Source organism: Rattus norvegicus, chromosome X (genome assembly GCF_036323735.1).
Source record: "Rattus norvegicus strain BN/NHsdMcwi chromosome X, GRCr8, whole genome shotgun sequence".
NCBI lineage: Eukaryota > Metazoa > Chordata > Mammalia > Rodentia > Muridae > Rattus > Rattus norvegicus.
Window position 1 is genome coordinate 68,198,691 of NC_086039.1, and position 13,439 is coordinate 68,212,129.

At 48.0% G+C, this 13,439-nt stretch overlaps 1 protein-coding gene across 4 annotated transcripts in view; it reads left to right on the forward strand.

Annotated features, from left to right (window-relative positions):
• Nucleotides 1-13,439, forward strand: part of Stard8 (StAR-related lipid transfer domain containing 8) — a 116,972-nt gene that overhangs the window by 79,415 nt on the left and 24,118 nt on the right. Inside the window, exon 1 of one of the 4 annotated variants that reach the window (NM_001107849.4) lies at nucleotides 5,534-5,692. The exons of 2 other annotated variants lie outside the window; for them this stretch is intronic. Coding sequence is in view for 1 of the 2 variants with exons in the window: in XM_039099690.2 (XP_038955618.1) it covers nucleotides 6,797-7,001 (205 nt within the window). In the remaining variant the exon portion in view is untranslated. Of the gene's footprint in view, nucleotides 1-5,533; nucleotides 5,693-6,039; nucleotides 7,002-13,439 lie in introns of those variants that run through there. One more of the 4 variants, XM_039099690.2, reaches the window with a different exon arrangement.

Consider the following 13,439-nt stretch of genomic DNA (forward strand, 5'->3'; position numbering starts at 1 on the left):
ATTCCAGAACTCCTCCTGAACAGGGCTCCATGGAGCCCCTGATGTGACAGGGTGCCCAAGGACTCATGGCAGAGGCGCAGAGCTGGTAGCTCCAGAAGGAAGCCTAGAATGTGGATGCTCTAGGGCATGAAGGGTACCAGGTGGGACTTGCCACGCTGGAAAGCAGATGGACAGAGGACGGCAGACCTGGACAGAGGGAGTGTCAGCGCCAGGTTGCCCCTCTACAGGCTCTGGAAATTCAAGCCATCTTCCTATGCACATTCATCTTTTAGCCCTGGGTCCCTTTGTTCTAAAACTCAATCCTTATCTGAGTGCCCCTTTTCCAGCTCTTCCCCTCTTCATGCCTGCTTCTTCTAACTCCTAACAAGCTTTTGCATAATCCTATAAGTGCCCCATCTTCCCATCCAGACTGTCCGTCTGACTTGGTCTCTAAGAACCTGTCATACCCCTGGGGTTATGCACCCGCAGGCAGGCAGGCAGGCAGGCAGGCAGGCAGGCAGGCAGGCAGGCAGGCAGACAGACAGACAGACAGACACACACACACACACACACACACACACACACACACACACACACACGCGTGCGCGCACATTTCAGAATCAAAATACAGACACGCAGTTAGCATTTGTAGAGTATGTCCTTTCCCATTGCTTCCTTTGAGACTTTGCCTCTGACATCAAACAGTACACTATCCTACCTGCCTTCTGGTCCCTTTGTATGACTAACCGTAGATGATGTTTTTCCTATACCATCCCCTTGTCGATCTGTCCCTTTATCCTTCTGTTCTCTTTTTGGATTCCATATCTCTGAATTTTAACATTTAGAGAGTAGTTCCCAACATCCTCTGTAACGTCAAAGGGTTAGCCTCCCCCTCTCATTCAGTGTCCCAGATTGTATTATGGCTTTCACCACCCCGACAGCACTTTATAGCTGATATTGGTCATTTGAAAACTTCAATCCAAGCTCCGTTTGGAAACCCCAGGGGTATGCCAAGGTGTCTGGCATTCATCCCTTTAAACATTAAAACATATCTCAGTGGGGATTTAAAATTTCCACTCAATACCTGTTTTTCCCCTAGAATTTCCTCCTCTTCTCATCCAAATTATAGGGAGAAAATAGGCAGCTTTGTCGGGTTTCTTGCTGTTGATGTATCATGGAACTTGAAGTGCCAAATTATCGGGCTCTCTGAGATCCTCAGACAGACTTTGACTGAATATATGGAGACAGTTAACATCTAGAGCCAGCAGGGCAGTCTGTCAGGTCTCTCAGCTTCTCCACAAAAGAAGCAGGATAAGGTCAGAGTTACAGATTCCTGGCCTCTGATCCAGATGTGTGTGTGTGTGTGTGTGTGTGTGTGTGTGTGTGTGTGTGTGTGTGTGTGTGTGTGTGTGAGAGAGAGAGAGAGAGAGAGAGAGAGAGAGAGAGAGAGAGAGAGAGAGAAACTAATTTCCTGGAGTGATCTCTTGATTCAGAGATAGAAACCACTTCTGAGCCTCGTTGCCCCTTCTTCTACATCCTCTGGGACCTACCTACCTGTTTGGATCAGGCATTCTTAGTGTGAGGACTGGTCCCTGCCTCCCTGTAGTGATATGGCAGCCTACCTGTTTGGATTAGGCATTCTTAGTGTGAGGACTGGTCCCTGCCTCCCTGTAGTGATATGGCAGCTCCAGAAAGGCAAGGTTGATGATGATAGTCTCTGGAAAGCCTCAGCCCTGGCTGATGGCCAGATCGGGATGTTGAGCAGGGTGGGGGGTGGGGAATGGGGAATGTGTGTCTGTATCTGTGTCTGCCTCTATCTCTCTGTGTGTCTCTGTGTTTTGATTGGTTGAGGGGGTAGTGTTAGATATAGGCCTGTCCTTTTTTTTTGTGCACACTGTGACCAGCAGGGCAAATGTGGGCACCATAGCTGGGTAGACATCCTGTTCTAGATACCTGTGCCAGGTTCACCAAGCTTCAAGAACCCAGTTGAGGATAACCTACATGTTGGTTTGGGGTAGGTGGCAGTCCCTTAGGAGGTGGGAGAATATGCATGCTCTATCTGTCCACAGCAGCTAGACTCTGGCTCCTTTAAGATGGGGCAGTAAGCTCAAGACAGGGGGCATGATTGCTACAGAATGGGGCTTGTTCTGGGGCCAGGAGGTGGCTACAAGCTGCTTGGCACTGGCAGTTGAGGAAATGAGGACTTTTGTGTCCCTGAGAAAAGGGAAGGTTCAGAAGCCCCTGGCATCCCTCCTATCCTGAGCTAACCTGGTCAGAGCCAGAACCTTCTTCTCTATCATCCAAGAGTTCCTGACCAGTGTGGAGTTCCTCCTTTCAGTGTGCTCTGGAGTGACACCGTGGGCTGTGCATCTACAGGGGTCTTTTTGCTCTCAGGATTCAGTTTTCTGTTCTCTATTCCCAGTTGGCAGAACAAAAAATAATGAGGCACATGTGTACCATTCCTTCCCCATCCCTCCCTCTGCCTGGCATGCTGGGAAGGTCCCTCTTTGTCCACAACCATTGACATGAGGCTCTTTAATAGTTATCTCTAGACCCATGACTAGTTCATGTTCTGCAAGCCTGAGCAATAGGCCCCTCTCAAGAGGCTTGGTGGAGGCCCTCAAGTCCACCAAGAAACTGTTTTTTTCTTTCCTTCTTGGCTTGAATGAGGCATGTGTGGAAGCCCTGCTAGGGAGTCACGTGCTGGGTGTAGCAGGTTGGAGTATAACCTATTTCGCCCTCAAGGATCCATTTCCCTCCTTGAACATTCCCAGGGCGAGTTCCCTGAAGCCCTTCAGGAACACATTTCCTGTGAAAAGACACCATTTCCCCATCCTTTCGTGGTACCATTATGCAATATCCATCTCGTGCAGGATGGGCTGAGTCTGGAAGAAGATGCTGGCACTGTTGAAAATGCTGTTGAACTACCGCGTTCCTCCCCTGTGAAGGGGCTGAATACTCTTGTCTTTCAGAATATCTCAAGATAAAACAGGCAGATTTTTTTTAAAGACCCAACGAAATAACCATTGGGGTATTTCAAAGTGATATGACTGTGCATTACAAATATTGGGACTAAAGTTTTGTTTTCCTTAATTATCATGTCCACTCATCCAGCAACATTTTGTTGGTGTTTATTAAGAAAAATAGTTTACCGCGTAGTTAAGTGCAGGCATTAGGAAAGAGAAAGGCACGTAAAGAAAAAGGACAGTACATACCAAAAATGTGGGTGTGGGCTTCTCAAGGCAGTGTGTGTTGCAACAACAAAAAAATGTTTTTGTTATGCTTGTCAGGCACTGCAGAACTAGGGCTGTATTTATTTATAGCAGTTTCTAGATTTTGTAGTTTTTCATGCTGTTTTAGTTTTTTTCTGTTTTTGGTACTTTTTGTACTTTGACCCTTTGCGGTTTTTGGGTTTTATTGCATTAAAAAAAAAAAAAAACCCAAACAGACGAGGGTTTGGAGAGATGATTTAGTCAGTAACAGGCAGAAGTACCAGTGTTCTATTCTAGAACCCACATAAAAACTGCTGTGCATGGTAGTGAGTTTAGAATCCCAGCATTGGTGAAGGGAAGATTGGTGGATTCCCCAGGGCTTGCTGGTTAGCCTGTTTACTCTAGTCAGCCAGCCCCAGGCCACTGAGCGACCCTGTCTGAAAATAAAAGTAAGTAGGTGGCACCTGAGGAACGACACTGGAAGTTTTTCACTAGTCTCCACACACAAGTGCACACTTGTATACAACCACACACACGTGTGCACCTGCAGACAGACAGACAGACAGACACACACACACACACACACACACACACACACACGAATTTCAGAATCAAAACTATCTTAATTCAGTTAGAAGAATCTACTAAATTACAGGTGGTGGCACAAACCTGTAACCCTAGCATTTAAGAAGTTGAAGCATTTATTTTTTTTTTTTTTACTTTGATGGCAACGTGGGTTCAATAGAGATCTTATCTAAAAAGTAGTATCTATTAAATGTTAAATTGGGCTTCACATTATTCATATGCTTAAATTTTCTTCATGGTTATCCCTGAGTGGGTGATATTTCATCACCCACTAGTGAACATCCCCAGGAAACCACCAAAGCACAGTGTTGTGGGATAGATGAACTCAGCTCTGAGATGGTTTTCTGTCCTTACGGGTAGGTCAAGGCGGGTCTTCACTTCTACGTCTTTCTAACATTGTATACAAGCAATATACATTTGGCTCCAACTCAGCCCCTGAAGTATGCTGACACCATTATGCTCAGCCCTGCCTCAGGAATGAGACTTCCTACCTATCAAAAGTATTATAGCCTCCTGGGAGGATGTTGGCTTGGGGAATAAGTTCAGGTGTACAAGCCGCAACCACATTTAAGACCGGTGGGGGGAATGGCTCACTTTGGGAAAGAGCAATTGTCACAGGATACCAGTTGCAGTCCTTCTGTTGAGAAGAGCAGAGAGTTCATACTAGGGGTTGCCTCGCTTCCTTGCTTTGCTTCTTGTGAGGAAGGAAGGTGGGGAAATTTGTTTAACCTGGTAGAGTGGAGGCAGGATGCTTGGTTCTGTCATCACCTCTGATGACTTTAAGCAAACTGCTGTGTTGGCTACTTTAGCAATCCAGTGAGATGGATACAGTCCCTGTAGTCTAAAGACCTTAGCTCCAATGCCCTTCATCTACCAGGTATGGAGAAAATAACCAGTGTGCAAGTCTTGGCCTGCCATGGATTTACTGAGTAGCCCAGAATAAGTCACCTGTCTTCAGTTTCTGTCATTGTAAGCATAGTTGCAGTGCCTTGAGAACTTGCATACTCCTAGCTCTGGCTAAATAGGAGTACTCAAATTCAACAGAGAAATTAAGGTTGTCAACTTATGTTGAAAACTTCACAGACAAGGCAAGGAAGAAAGCAATTCTTAACACCATTTCTTATTGAGTTTGAACAGGCTTTCTGGGGATACTTAGCTTCAGAACTCCTGGAAAACCCTCTCCTGCTATAATTAACTTTGGTGCCCTATGTTCTCCATGTGCTTCTATACGAAAGTAGAGTTTAGACTTGCAGTGGGCAGGTTAGGTACTGGGGAAATTGCAGAATACTGGTGCCTGAATAAGGTGGGAATGGCAACTTCCTGGTCATTTACAGAGTTTCGTCCGTCTACTAATCATGCATCTTGTTGTGGACTTACTATAAATTGTCCTGGACCTGCCATTTAAATCCTCTTGTGCACATGGCATTTAAATTTGAAGCCTGCACGCAGTGCCAGACACGTTCAGAACTCAATAAATACAAGTCTGTGTGGTCACTTCACTCCTTCAAACTCTGCTTGTCCAAAGCTCTGCCTTGGTCCCTGGTCTTTTGCCTCCAGCAGAGTGACCTGAGGGAAAGACAGGGGATTAGGGCATTGGAGGAGCTGGCAGAGCCCCGCCCACCCCATTTGGACCAGCTTTTGGGGAGGAGGCGGGGGCGGGAGGGGGAACCAGGAGGGGACTGGGCCCTCATTGGTCTAGGGACCTGTAGAGGGCGGAGCTCCTCTACAGTTTACTCGCCAATGTTCCCTCTCTCCCAACCTGCGCGGAGAGCAGTCTGGTTGACAACGGCTAAGCAGCTACTATAGCTGCAATTCTGGCTGGCACCTTTACCCCTGGCTCCACGCGTGTCTTCCTCGAGCAGCCCTGCCCGCGCTTGCCTCCTATCCCTTTGCCGCTGTGTGGACGCGGCTGCCAAGTAAGAGTTGGGGCGACATCAGGGGGACACCCAGGCAGACTGGGGCCCTGACCTCCAGTATCCCGCTTAGCCACTGTGGCGCTCCAGCCCTTCTGCTCTCCTGGCAGTTCCGCTGGGCTGAGGACGCCAGAGACAGGAAGGAAAGTAGCCCGGGCTGCCTCTGCTTATGGGCGGGGTTCAGAGTTATAGAAACCTAGAGACCCCTGATTGAGCCGGCTGCACACTCCCATCGGAGCCCTGCAAACGGGATGGGCTGGCGGCCTAAGGACCCCTGGTGTGATTGGCGCCGCGGCCTTCCCAGGGACTCAGTGGGCGGCGGGCGGGAGGGGGTGCCCACTCTGCCCTCCTTCTACTTTGGGGGACATTTCCAGGAAGGTTTCAGCCCCATGGACTTTTCCGTCGGCCCCCGCCTCACTGCCTTCCCACCCGAAAGACTGTTGAGAGTGTTCTCAGGGTAGCTGCGCAGAGCAAGTTAATAAATACTTCTGGATAAGTCGCTGGGACTCAGTTTGCCGTGAAGTACCACATAAGTTTAGATTAGAAAAGCTCAGGCGAAAGGCTATTTGACGGAAGTTTGGAGGAGCTCTAACTTGGGTAGTCTCAATGTCTCTTCCAACACTTACTTGCTCAAGTTCAGCACTGAACTACCACTCAGGAAACCGGGGTTCCGCCAGTTCATATGACCTCAGGCGGGTCATGCTTTCCAGAGTGTCAAGTGTTTTCAATGGCACCTCAATTGGCAGCTAGATTTCAGTATTAGAAGGGCCCCAGATTCTTCTGCTCTGACATTGGCCAGTTTGGTGCCTGGGCCAAGTCTCTTAAACCAGTAAGTAAAGAAAGATGGTCTCTGAGACACTTGGGGTGACTGGAGGTAGGCGGTTGGTGGGTCTTATGATGGTTTTGCAGCTAGATTATCTGGAAAACTACTGTGGGGGAGATGGCAAACTGAATGTGAGGAGGAGTGGGACTTTTCTTCAGACACTAGGTTTCTCACTTTGGGGACCCCAGAGATGGCACTTAGACATGACATTCAGGCAAAGAACTGGTGTCCTCGTTTGCCTGAGTCTCACTCAGTGCACCCAGTAATCCTGGGAGAAGAGGGTAATGAATCACCCAGGGCTATTTTCAAACCTTGACTCCTGCAGCAGCACCAGCACCCACGCCCACTCTAAGGGTTGCGGTCCCTGCCTGTGCCGTCACTATCCTTGCTGTCTGGGTTTCCTCTCGCCTTCACCTTCTTGGAATGAAAGGGAGACATTTCTTTCCTGGGGACTGGAGGTGGGCAGCCCAAGGCACAAGTGGTGTCTAGGTGAGTGGCAGAGTGGAAGGGGTGGGGATAAAGTATTTATCCTGAAGTTGTAGCTGCCATTTCACTAAGTATCTGGTCTTGGTCCTTACTTCGGAGTGTTGAGGTCACCCGGACTTGGAATTTCTGCTCCTTGAACCTCTACTCTATACTTAAAGCTGAGAGATGCCACAATGAACAGAGGCTGTTCTCCCCTGCTCACTGGCTGTCATTCCGCAGTGCTAAGGGATCTTTGAAGAACACCAAGCCTCTGTGTACGTCTGAGGGTCCCTCTGCCTTTATGAGAGGCTGCCAGGAGATGATATCTAGAGATGTAAAGACAGCACAGTGGCCATGCACCTTGTGTGGATGCAAAGGAGGAGTCTTGTAAAGATGATGCTCTTAATTCTTTCAAGACTGGAGCAGAGGAGAAAAAGAAAGGGGGTACCAAGAGACCCAAACTGACCGTCTGTCTTATCTTCATTAATTTTTAGTTAATGTACCAAATAATGATGCCGTTATAATATTTCCATACATGCATGCTATTGTAGTTTACTTTTAATTGCCCCCCCATCTCTTGCCCTCCATCTGTATTGAATTAAAAAATCCATTTTGGAGACTACCGATTGGAATGTGAGCACTGGACATCTGGAGCCAGGTATAGGCATAGCAGCAGGGACACAAGGGAAGGAGGGGTAATGCCAGGCTGAGATGCTTCTTTGCCTTTTGTCAGTTAACTTCTGAAGCTCCTGGTTCCAGCCCTGGATAATTCGGGTAACCATGAATGGCAAGTTCTTGGGGAAAAGGATGGAAAAGGGATTCTCAGCTGAAAGAAGGAGTTACTTTATTCTTGAGTTTAAATGAGAACTTTTTCTTTTCCTTTTCTTTCTCTTCTTCTTCTTCTTCTTCTTCTTCTTCTTCTTCTTCTTCTTCTTCTTCTTCTTCTTCTTCTTCTTCTTCTTCTTCTTCTTCTTCTTCTTCTTCTTCTTGTTCTTCTTTTTTGAGTTCTAAATTCAGGGAGGATCAAACCTTATAGTCTTGGGCCACTTGGCTGCTCAGTGTGTGGTTGTTGGAGATTTCAGGGTTTGGAGTAGAAGGCTGGTGTTCATCAATGTCTTAAGATCTTTGAGCATCTGAGGGTGGGGGTTGTTTTCTTTTGCTGTCGGGATATGGGGATGAAACCCCTGGTCCGGTGCATTTTAGGCAATCACTCCAGTAGTGAGTTACAGCCCTAGCCATTGGTGACTTTATAGTCCCTCTCACCCTACAACCCCAGATGAGGTGTTTGAGCACAGTGCTGGTCATGCAGTTGGTGACGACAAGGATTTATTAATGCTTTCATAATTTGTGATTCGGGGGCTTGGTGTGTGTGTGTGTGTGTGTGTGTGTGTGTGTGTGTGTGTGATTATATGTACATGGGTCCTTGTCAGTATGAGTCAGTGTATCAGTGTATTAGTGGCCCCCAGCCTGCGCCACAGTCACAGGTCTGAAATGCTGAGTTTGTGTATTGAGTTTCCTCTGGTGTGGCCCTCCATAGAGGGGACTCGCATGCTGAGCACTTGCCATTTCTGTTTACCTCAGTCACAAGCAGGGATTTGAGAATCCACTGTTAGTGTCTTAGCAGTCCAGGGTGTCACAGAACAAAGAACAAGGGATTGGAGGTCTAAATCCAGTCTCTGTCGTTCTCTCCGCACCTTTACCCCTTGGTTGCTTTCTTCTTTCTAGTTTACCAGATTAGACGAGGGGATCAGTAGCTAAGTGCTTTGTAAGCCATAAACGGCTAGCTAGTTCTCATGAAGGACCCGTGAGTCTGACACCCACCATTGGAAATCCGTCGTCCAGGGGCTTAGTGGCCTGAGACACTCTTCATTGAGGGCTAAAAAAGTATCATAAAGAATTTTAAACATAATTTTAAAGGAGAAGCAACCAGTGTAATTGGGACTCAAGAACCATAGTCTTATCTACAGCTTTTCTTGTTACTTTAAACCAGATCTCAAGCCTGTTATCAAATTGAACTAAAAATAGTTCAGTGTATCTTTCTGAAAGAGAAAGAACTTGCAACAAAATAACCATAGTAGCGTTATCTCGCCAAACCTAGTCGCTTAGTGTCCCCCAAACTGTGATTAGTATTCTCATTTCCAGTTGTTTTGCCCTAGAGTTCAGACCGGGGGAATTACTGTGGAGGTGACTGACAAGTGGGGGACATTTGATCTGCCCTGTAGAACACAGGCTAGAGGGGTTATAGAGCCTGAGCTCTTCGTTTTACAGACGCTACATTGCCAGTGCAGATGTTAGCCACCTCTGGGGCTCCTGATTCCGCAGCTGACCTGTGGAAGCTTCTTGTAGAAACTTCAGAAACTCCTTGCCTTCATTCCTGAAGTAGCAAAAGAGATTTCATTCCCACTTGACTCCTGTGCTCAGGGGCCACCCAAGAGTTTGAGGTCAGCAGGCCTGGGAGAATTCCTGGGAGGCTGCTCTCTTTCTCCACACCCCTCCCCAGCTCCTGGACCCTGAGGCCAATTTGAAGCAAAACAGGATGCATCCAGGATGAGCGTTTTTTCCAGCTTGTCATCTAATCACCAAAGCCCAGCTTGGAGCTTCCTCTTTCATTTATGATAAAAACCCTTCACTGTCTCTCTTTTTTCCCTCCTTCCCCATTAAGGGTGTGCTGACTTCCTTCATTTCCGGGCCAGCCCTCCTCCAGCCCCACGTGGGCAGGGTGGCCTGCCTCTGCCTCGCTGACTCCACTGCTAGTTTGTCAGGGAGAGAAAGACCCCAGGAATGTCCTGTCTGGCTATAGCTTCTTGCTCTTGGGCTGTCCTTGGGAGAGGAGTGGCCCCTTTCCAACAACCCTGGGGTCCTGCCACTGCTTGGTTAATGATTGAGCCACATAATAACCACCTTGGAAAGTCACCTCTACAGGATGGCCATTAACTAACTCCCTGTCCACTCCAAGCCTTAAAGGGACCCCATCCTAAACCTTTACCTCCTCCCAGGGGGATACCCAATCATGAGAACTTCTGGAGCCAATTAAAATCCCCCTCCTCTGTCCTATGTTTGGACAAACAGAAGCAGTTATTCCCATTGTTTAAAGTATATACTCGGAATAGATGTCGTTGAGGGTGGCATTTTTGTTGTTTTGTTTGTTTGTTGTTGTTGTTGGTGGTGGTGGTGTTTTGGGGTTGTGGGTTTTTTTTTTTGGTTTTGGTTTGTTTGTTTGTTTGGCATTAGAGTAAGAAAGGGGTTGGGGTGTCTCCAGCAGCTTAAAAGAACAAGAACTAAACCTGGCAGTACAAGTTTGTAATCCTAGCTACTCAGGAAGCTGTGGCAGAAGGATCATAAGTTCAAGACCAGTCTTAATGAAGGATAAATAAGAGGGAGAGGGAGAGGGAGAGGGAGAGGGAGAGGGAGAGGGAGAGGGAGAGGGAGAGGGAGAGGGAGAGGGAGAGGGAGAGGGAGAGGGAGAGGGAGAGGGAGAGGGAGAGAGAGTTAGAGATTTGTCTCAGCTCCCATACCTACTGAGCATGTGCGAGGCCCAGTGTCCAATCCCAGGTGCTGCTGAGGTGGGGAGCAGGGAGGGGAGCAGGGAGAAGGGGATCTGGGGCCAGTGAGCTGAAAGGCTAAGGGCCTCTGGTGTGAAAGAAAAAGAAACTTTCACCAAGAACCCGTATCTAGACAGGTAGTAAGAAAAGTCCAGCTGGAACTCAGGCACAATTTATAAAGTTCTAGGCCACAAGCACTTTTCGATAGTTCTAGAAGGATCAGAGGATTCAACATTTCACAAACTCTGTGTGTCTAACAGAGCCAGGAACTTGGCCTCTGTTTCTGTTTCTGTTTCTGTTTCTGTGTGACTTCAGTAAAATGCTTGTGTACCCAAGGGGTACCTGGGCCTCCATTTCTGCTTCTGTAAATTGGACAGGTTCATGGACCCCAATTTTCCCAGCTCCCTTCCAGCTATGGGAGCCTGCACTTCCACTTAATACCTTTCGCTTACCCACAGGGTGATACAGGCCTGGCTACAAATTCAACCAGATCCAGCCACTAAATCTCCTTAGCCTGTGTCTGGTTGGGCTGTCTGAGTCCTGAATTTTTCTCCAAGGCATGGGCAATATGGTCCCTAGCCTCTCCCCATGTTTGCATCTGCCCTCGGAGGTCTCCCTCTGACCCATTCAGCCACAAGTTAATGAGTGACTTTTCTCTCTGGGGAATGTAAGCCCAAGGTGTCCCTGGGATCTCAGGACTCTGAGGGAATCAGGGAGGGCTTGGCCTGTTTCTCTTTTTCTCACCCCACCCCATCTCCCCTAGTGGTAAGTATGCAAACAGAGTCCAGGGGAAAAGGACCTTTAGAGGAGTGAGGCCCACACCTTCTGAAGCTAGGCTCTCTCCCCTGTGCTTGTTACTGTTTACCTGGCCTCAGCATCCTGGAACAATGGAAGTTGCATGATGCTGTTTCCCGTCAATGGGATCACTGCAAGTCCGTGTCCTGTTAAACATAATAGTATCTCCTCGAGGCTTCTAAGCCTGAGACCCAGTCTGCCCCTTGCCGTTTCTCCTTGACTTTCTGAAGTCTGAAGACTGAGTACAGGTCCCTGTTTTCTCCAGCCTAAACAGCTCAACTCCTGCAAATATTCCTTCTAGAGTTGAGTCAACCCCTGCCCCCCTCAGCCTAGTCATTGTCCCCTCTATGTGCTATGGTGCGTGGCTCTTTTAACAATGGGGTACAGCCCGGCCCATTCTCCTCAGGTTATTTGTACTCTGAACTTTGTAATCCCTCTCTGATGATGATCCCAACAGTCAGACACGAAGCTCCAGAATCTTGAGCCAAGATAGCTTATACAACCTTATTATCCAGGTCCAACCAGATCTTAATTGGGGAACCCTTGGAATGCAAGGCCTTTTTGGTATCCTCTTCCTTGACAGATAACAAGACAGTTGAGAGTAGGTATTCAGCTGACCGTAATGTCGCCTGGGTAGGGGCTCGAACACTGCCTTTTTCTGCCATTTGTTTTCAGCAACTGGAATGGCAGGATGAAAGTGGGTATTTTGGGGACTAAAGAAGACAGAAATGGGTATGAGCTGTGCCTACAGTGTGGACTAAGAGAGTGAATCAGACCAGAGAGAAATACCAACTCAGTCATTCCTTCCTGTGGTAAGCAATGATGAGAGCAACCAGTGCCATTTCTTGAGTTTCCAGGACTCTTTCACTGCCATGTTCCCTCAAAGTAGCCTGGCCAAGTAGCTCCCCTGATTCCCTCGCTGGGATCCTTGGCAGTCCCCAGCTGAGGCTCAGGAGACGAAGAGAACGGTTCACAATGAGGCAAGATTTGGGACCCAGGTCTCCTGACACTCAGCTCTCCCTGTTTTCCACAAGCCACACCCAGCAGCCAAGGCAGCTGGGGCTGACGAGGCAGCTTCCTCACCACAGAGGAACCTCTGCCTGAGCTGCGCCTCTGTTCCTGTAGTAGAAGGAGCAATCTCCAGGGGAGCTGGCCTGGGATTTCCTGTTCTTTATCTGGGCGGACCAAAGACTGGCCTGTCTGGGGTATGGACTTGTATCCTACCATTTTGCTCCAGGCTGAGGTCAAATCAGGCCGGACAGGGCCAGGGACTTTGTAGGAAGGGCTTGGCTCTAAACAACTGGCTCACATAGCCTGTACCCCAGCACGATCTTCTCAAGAGGCTGAGGAGGTAGAACAGTTAATAATACACTTGCCTAGCATTGCAAGAGGTCCTGGGTTCAAGTCCCTGTACCCCATAAACAGGATGTGGTGATGCACACCTGATCCTAGCACCTGGGATGGAGAGTAGGAGAGGGGAAGGTGAAGGTCTGTCCTCAGCTCCATAGCAAGTATGATGCCAGCTTGGGACATATAGAACCCTGTCAAAAAGAAATAAAGATAAAGGAAGAATGCAGTGTAGAGAAAGCTCCAGAGTCGAGCAAGAGAAGGCTGTGAAGATGTCTCTGCTTTGATAGTCTTGGACAAAGCCTTGGGTGGCTTCACCTCTCTGAGTCGGCATGTGCCAACAATGAGACATGAACCTACTTCTCAGGGTTGCTGAGCATTCATTCTGACTATATAAATAAAATCCGTGTGTGAGGGTCGCTACGTAGTTACTTTGGGGAGCCTTGTACTTTTGCTATTTTTCACTGACCTGGGGTTGTGCAAGGCTCCAGCATACCACCTCCACGCCTTGAGTCTGGACTTCCCTATGACTTCAGATTCTATTCCATCTAGGAAATTTCTCTTGTTGCCCTTATAGGGCTCCTTCCTCTGGCCATCTTTGGTGACGTTTGTGACACTGCAACAGGCTGTGCTAATGATGTTAAAAACAATCTTAGTGACCTACTCTAAATTCTTGACACTTTTTTTTTACCATACTTAACCCCTGTGACAATTCCATAAGGCAGTTAGAGCCATTATCTTCCCTGCCTTATGTATAAAGAAGATGAGTAAGGTGAGA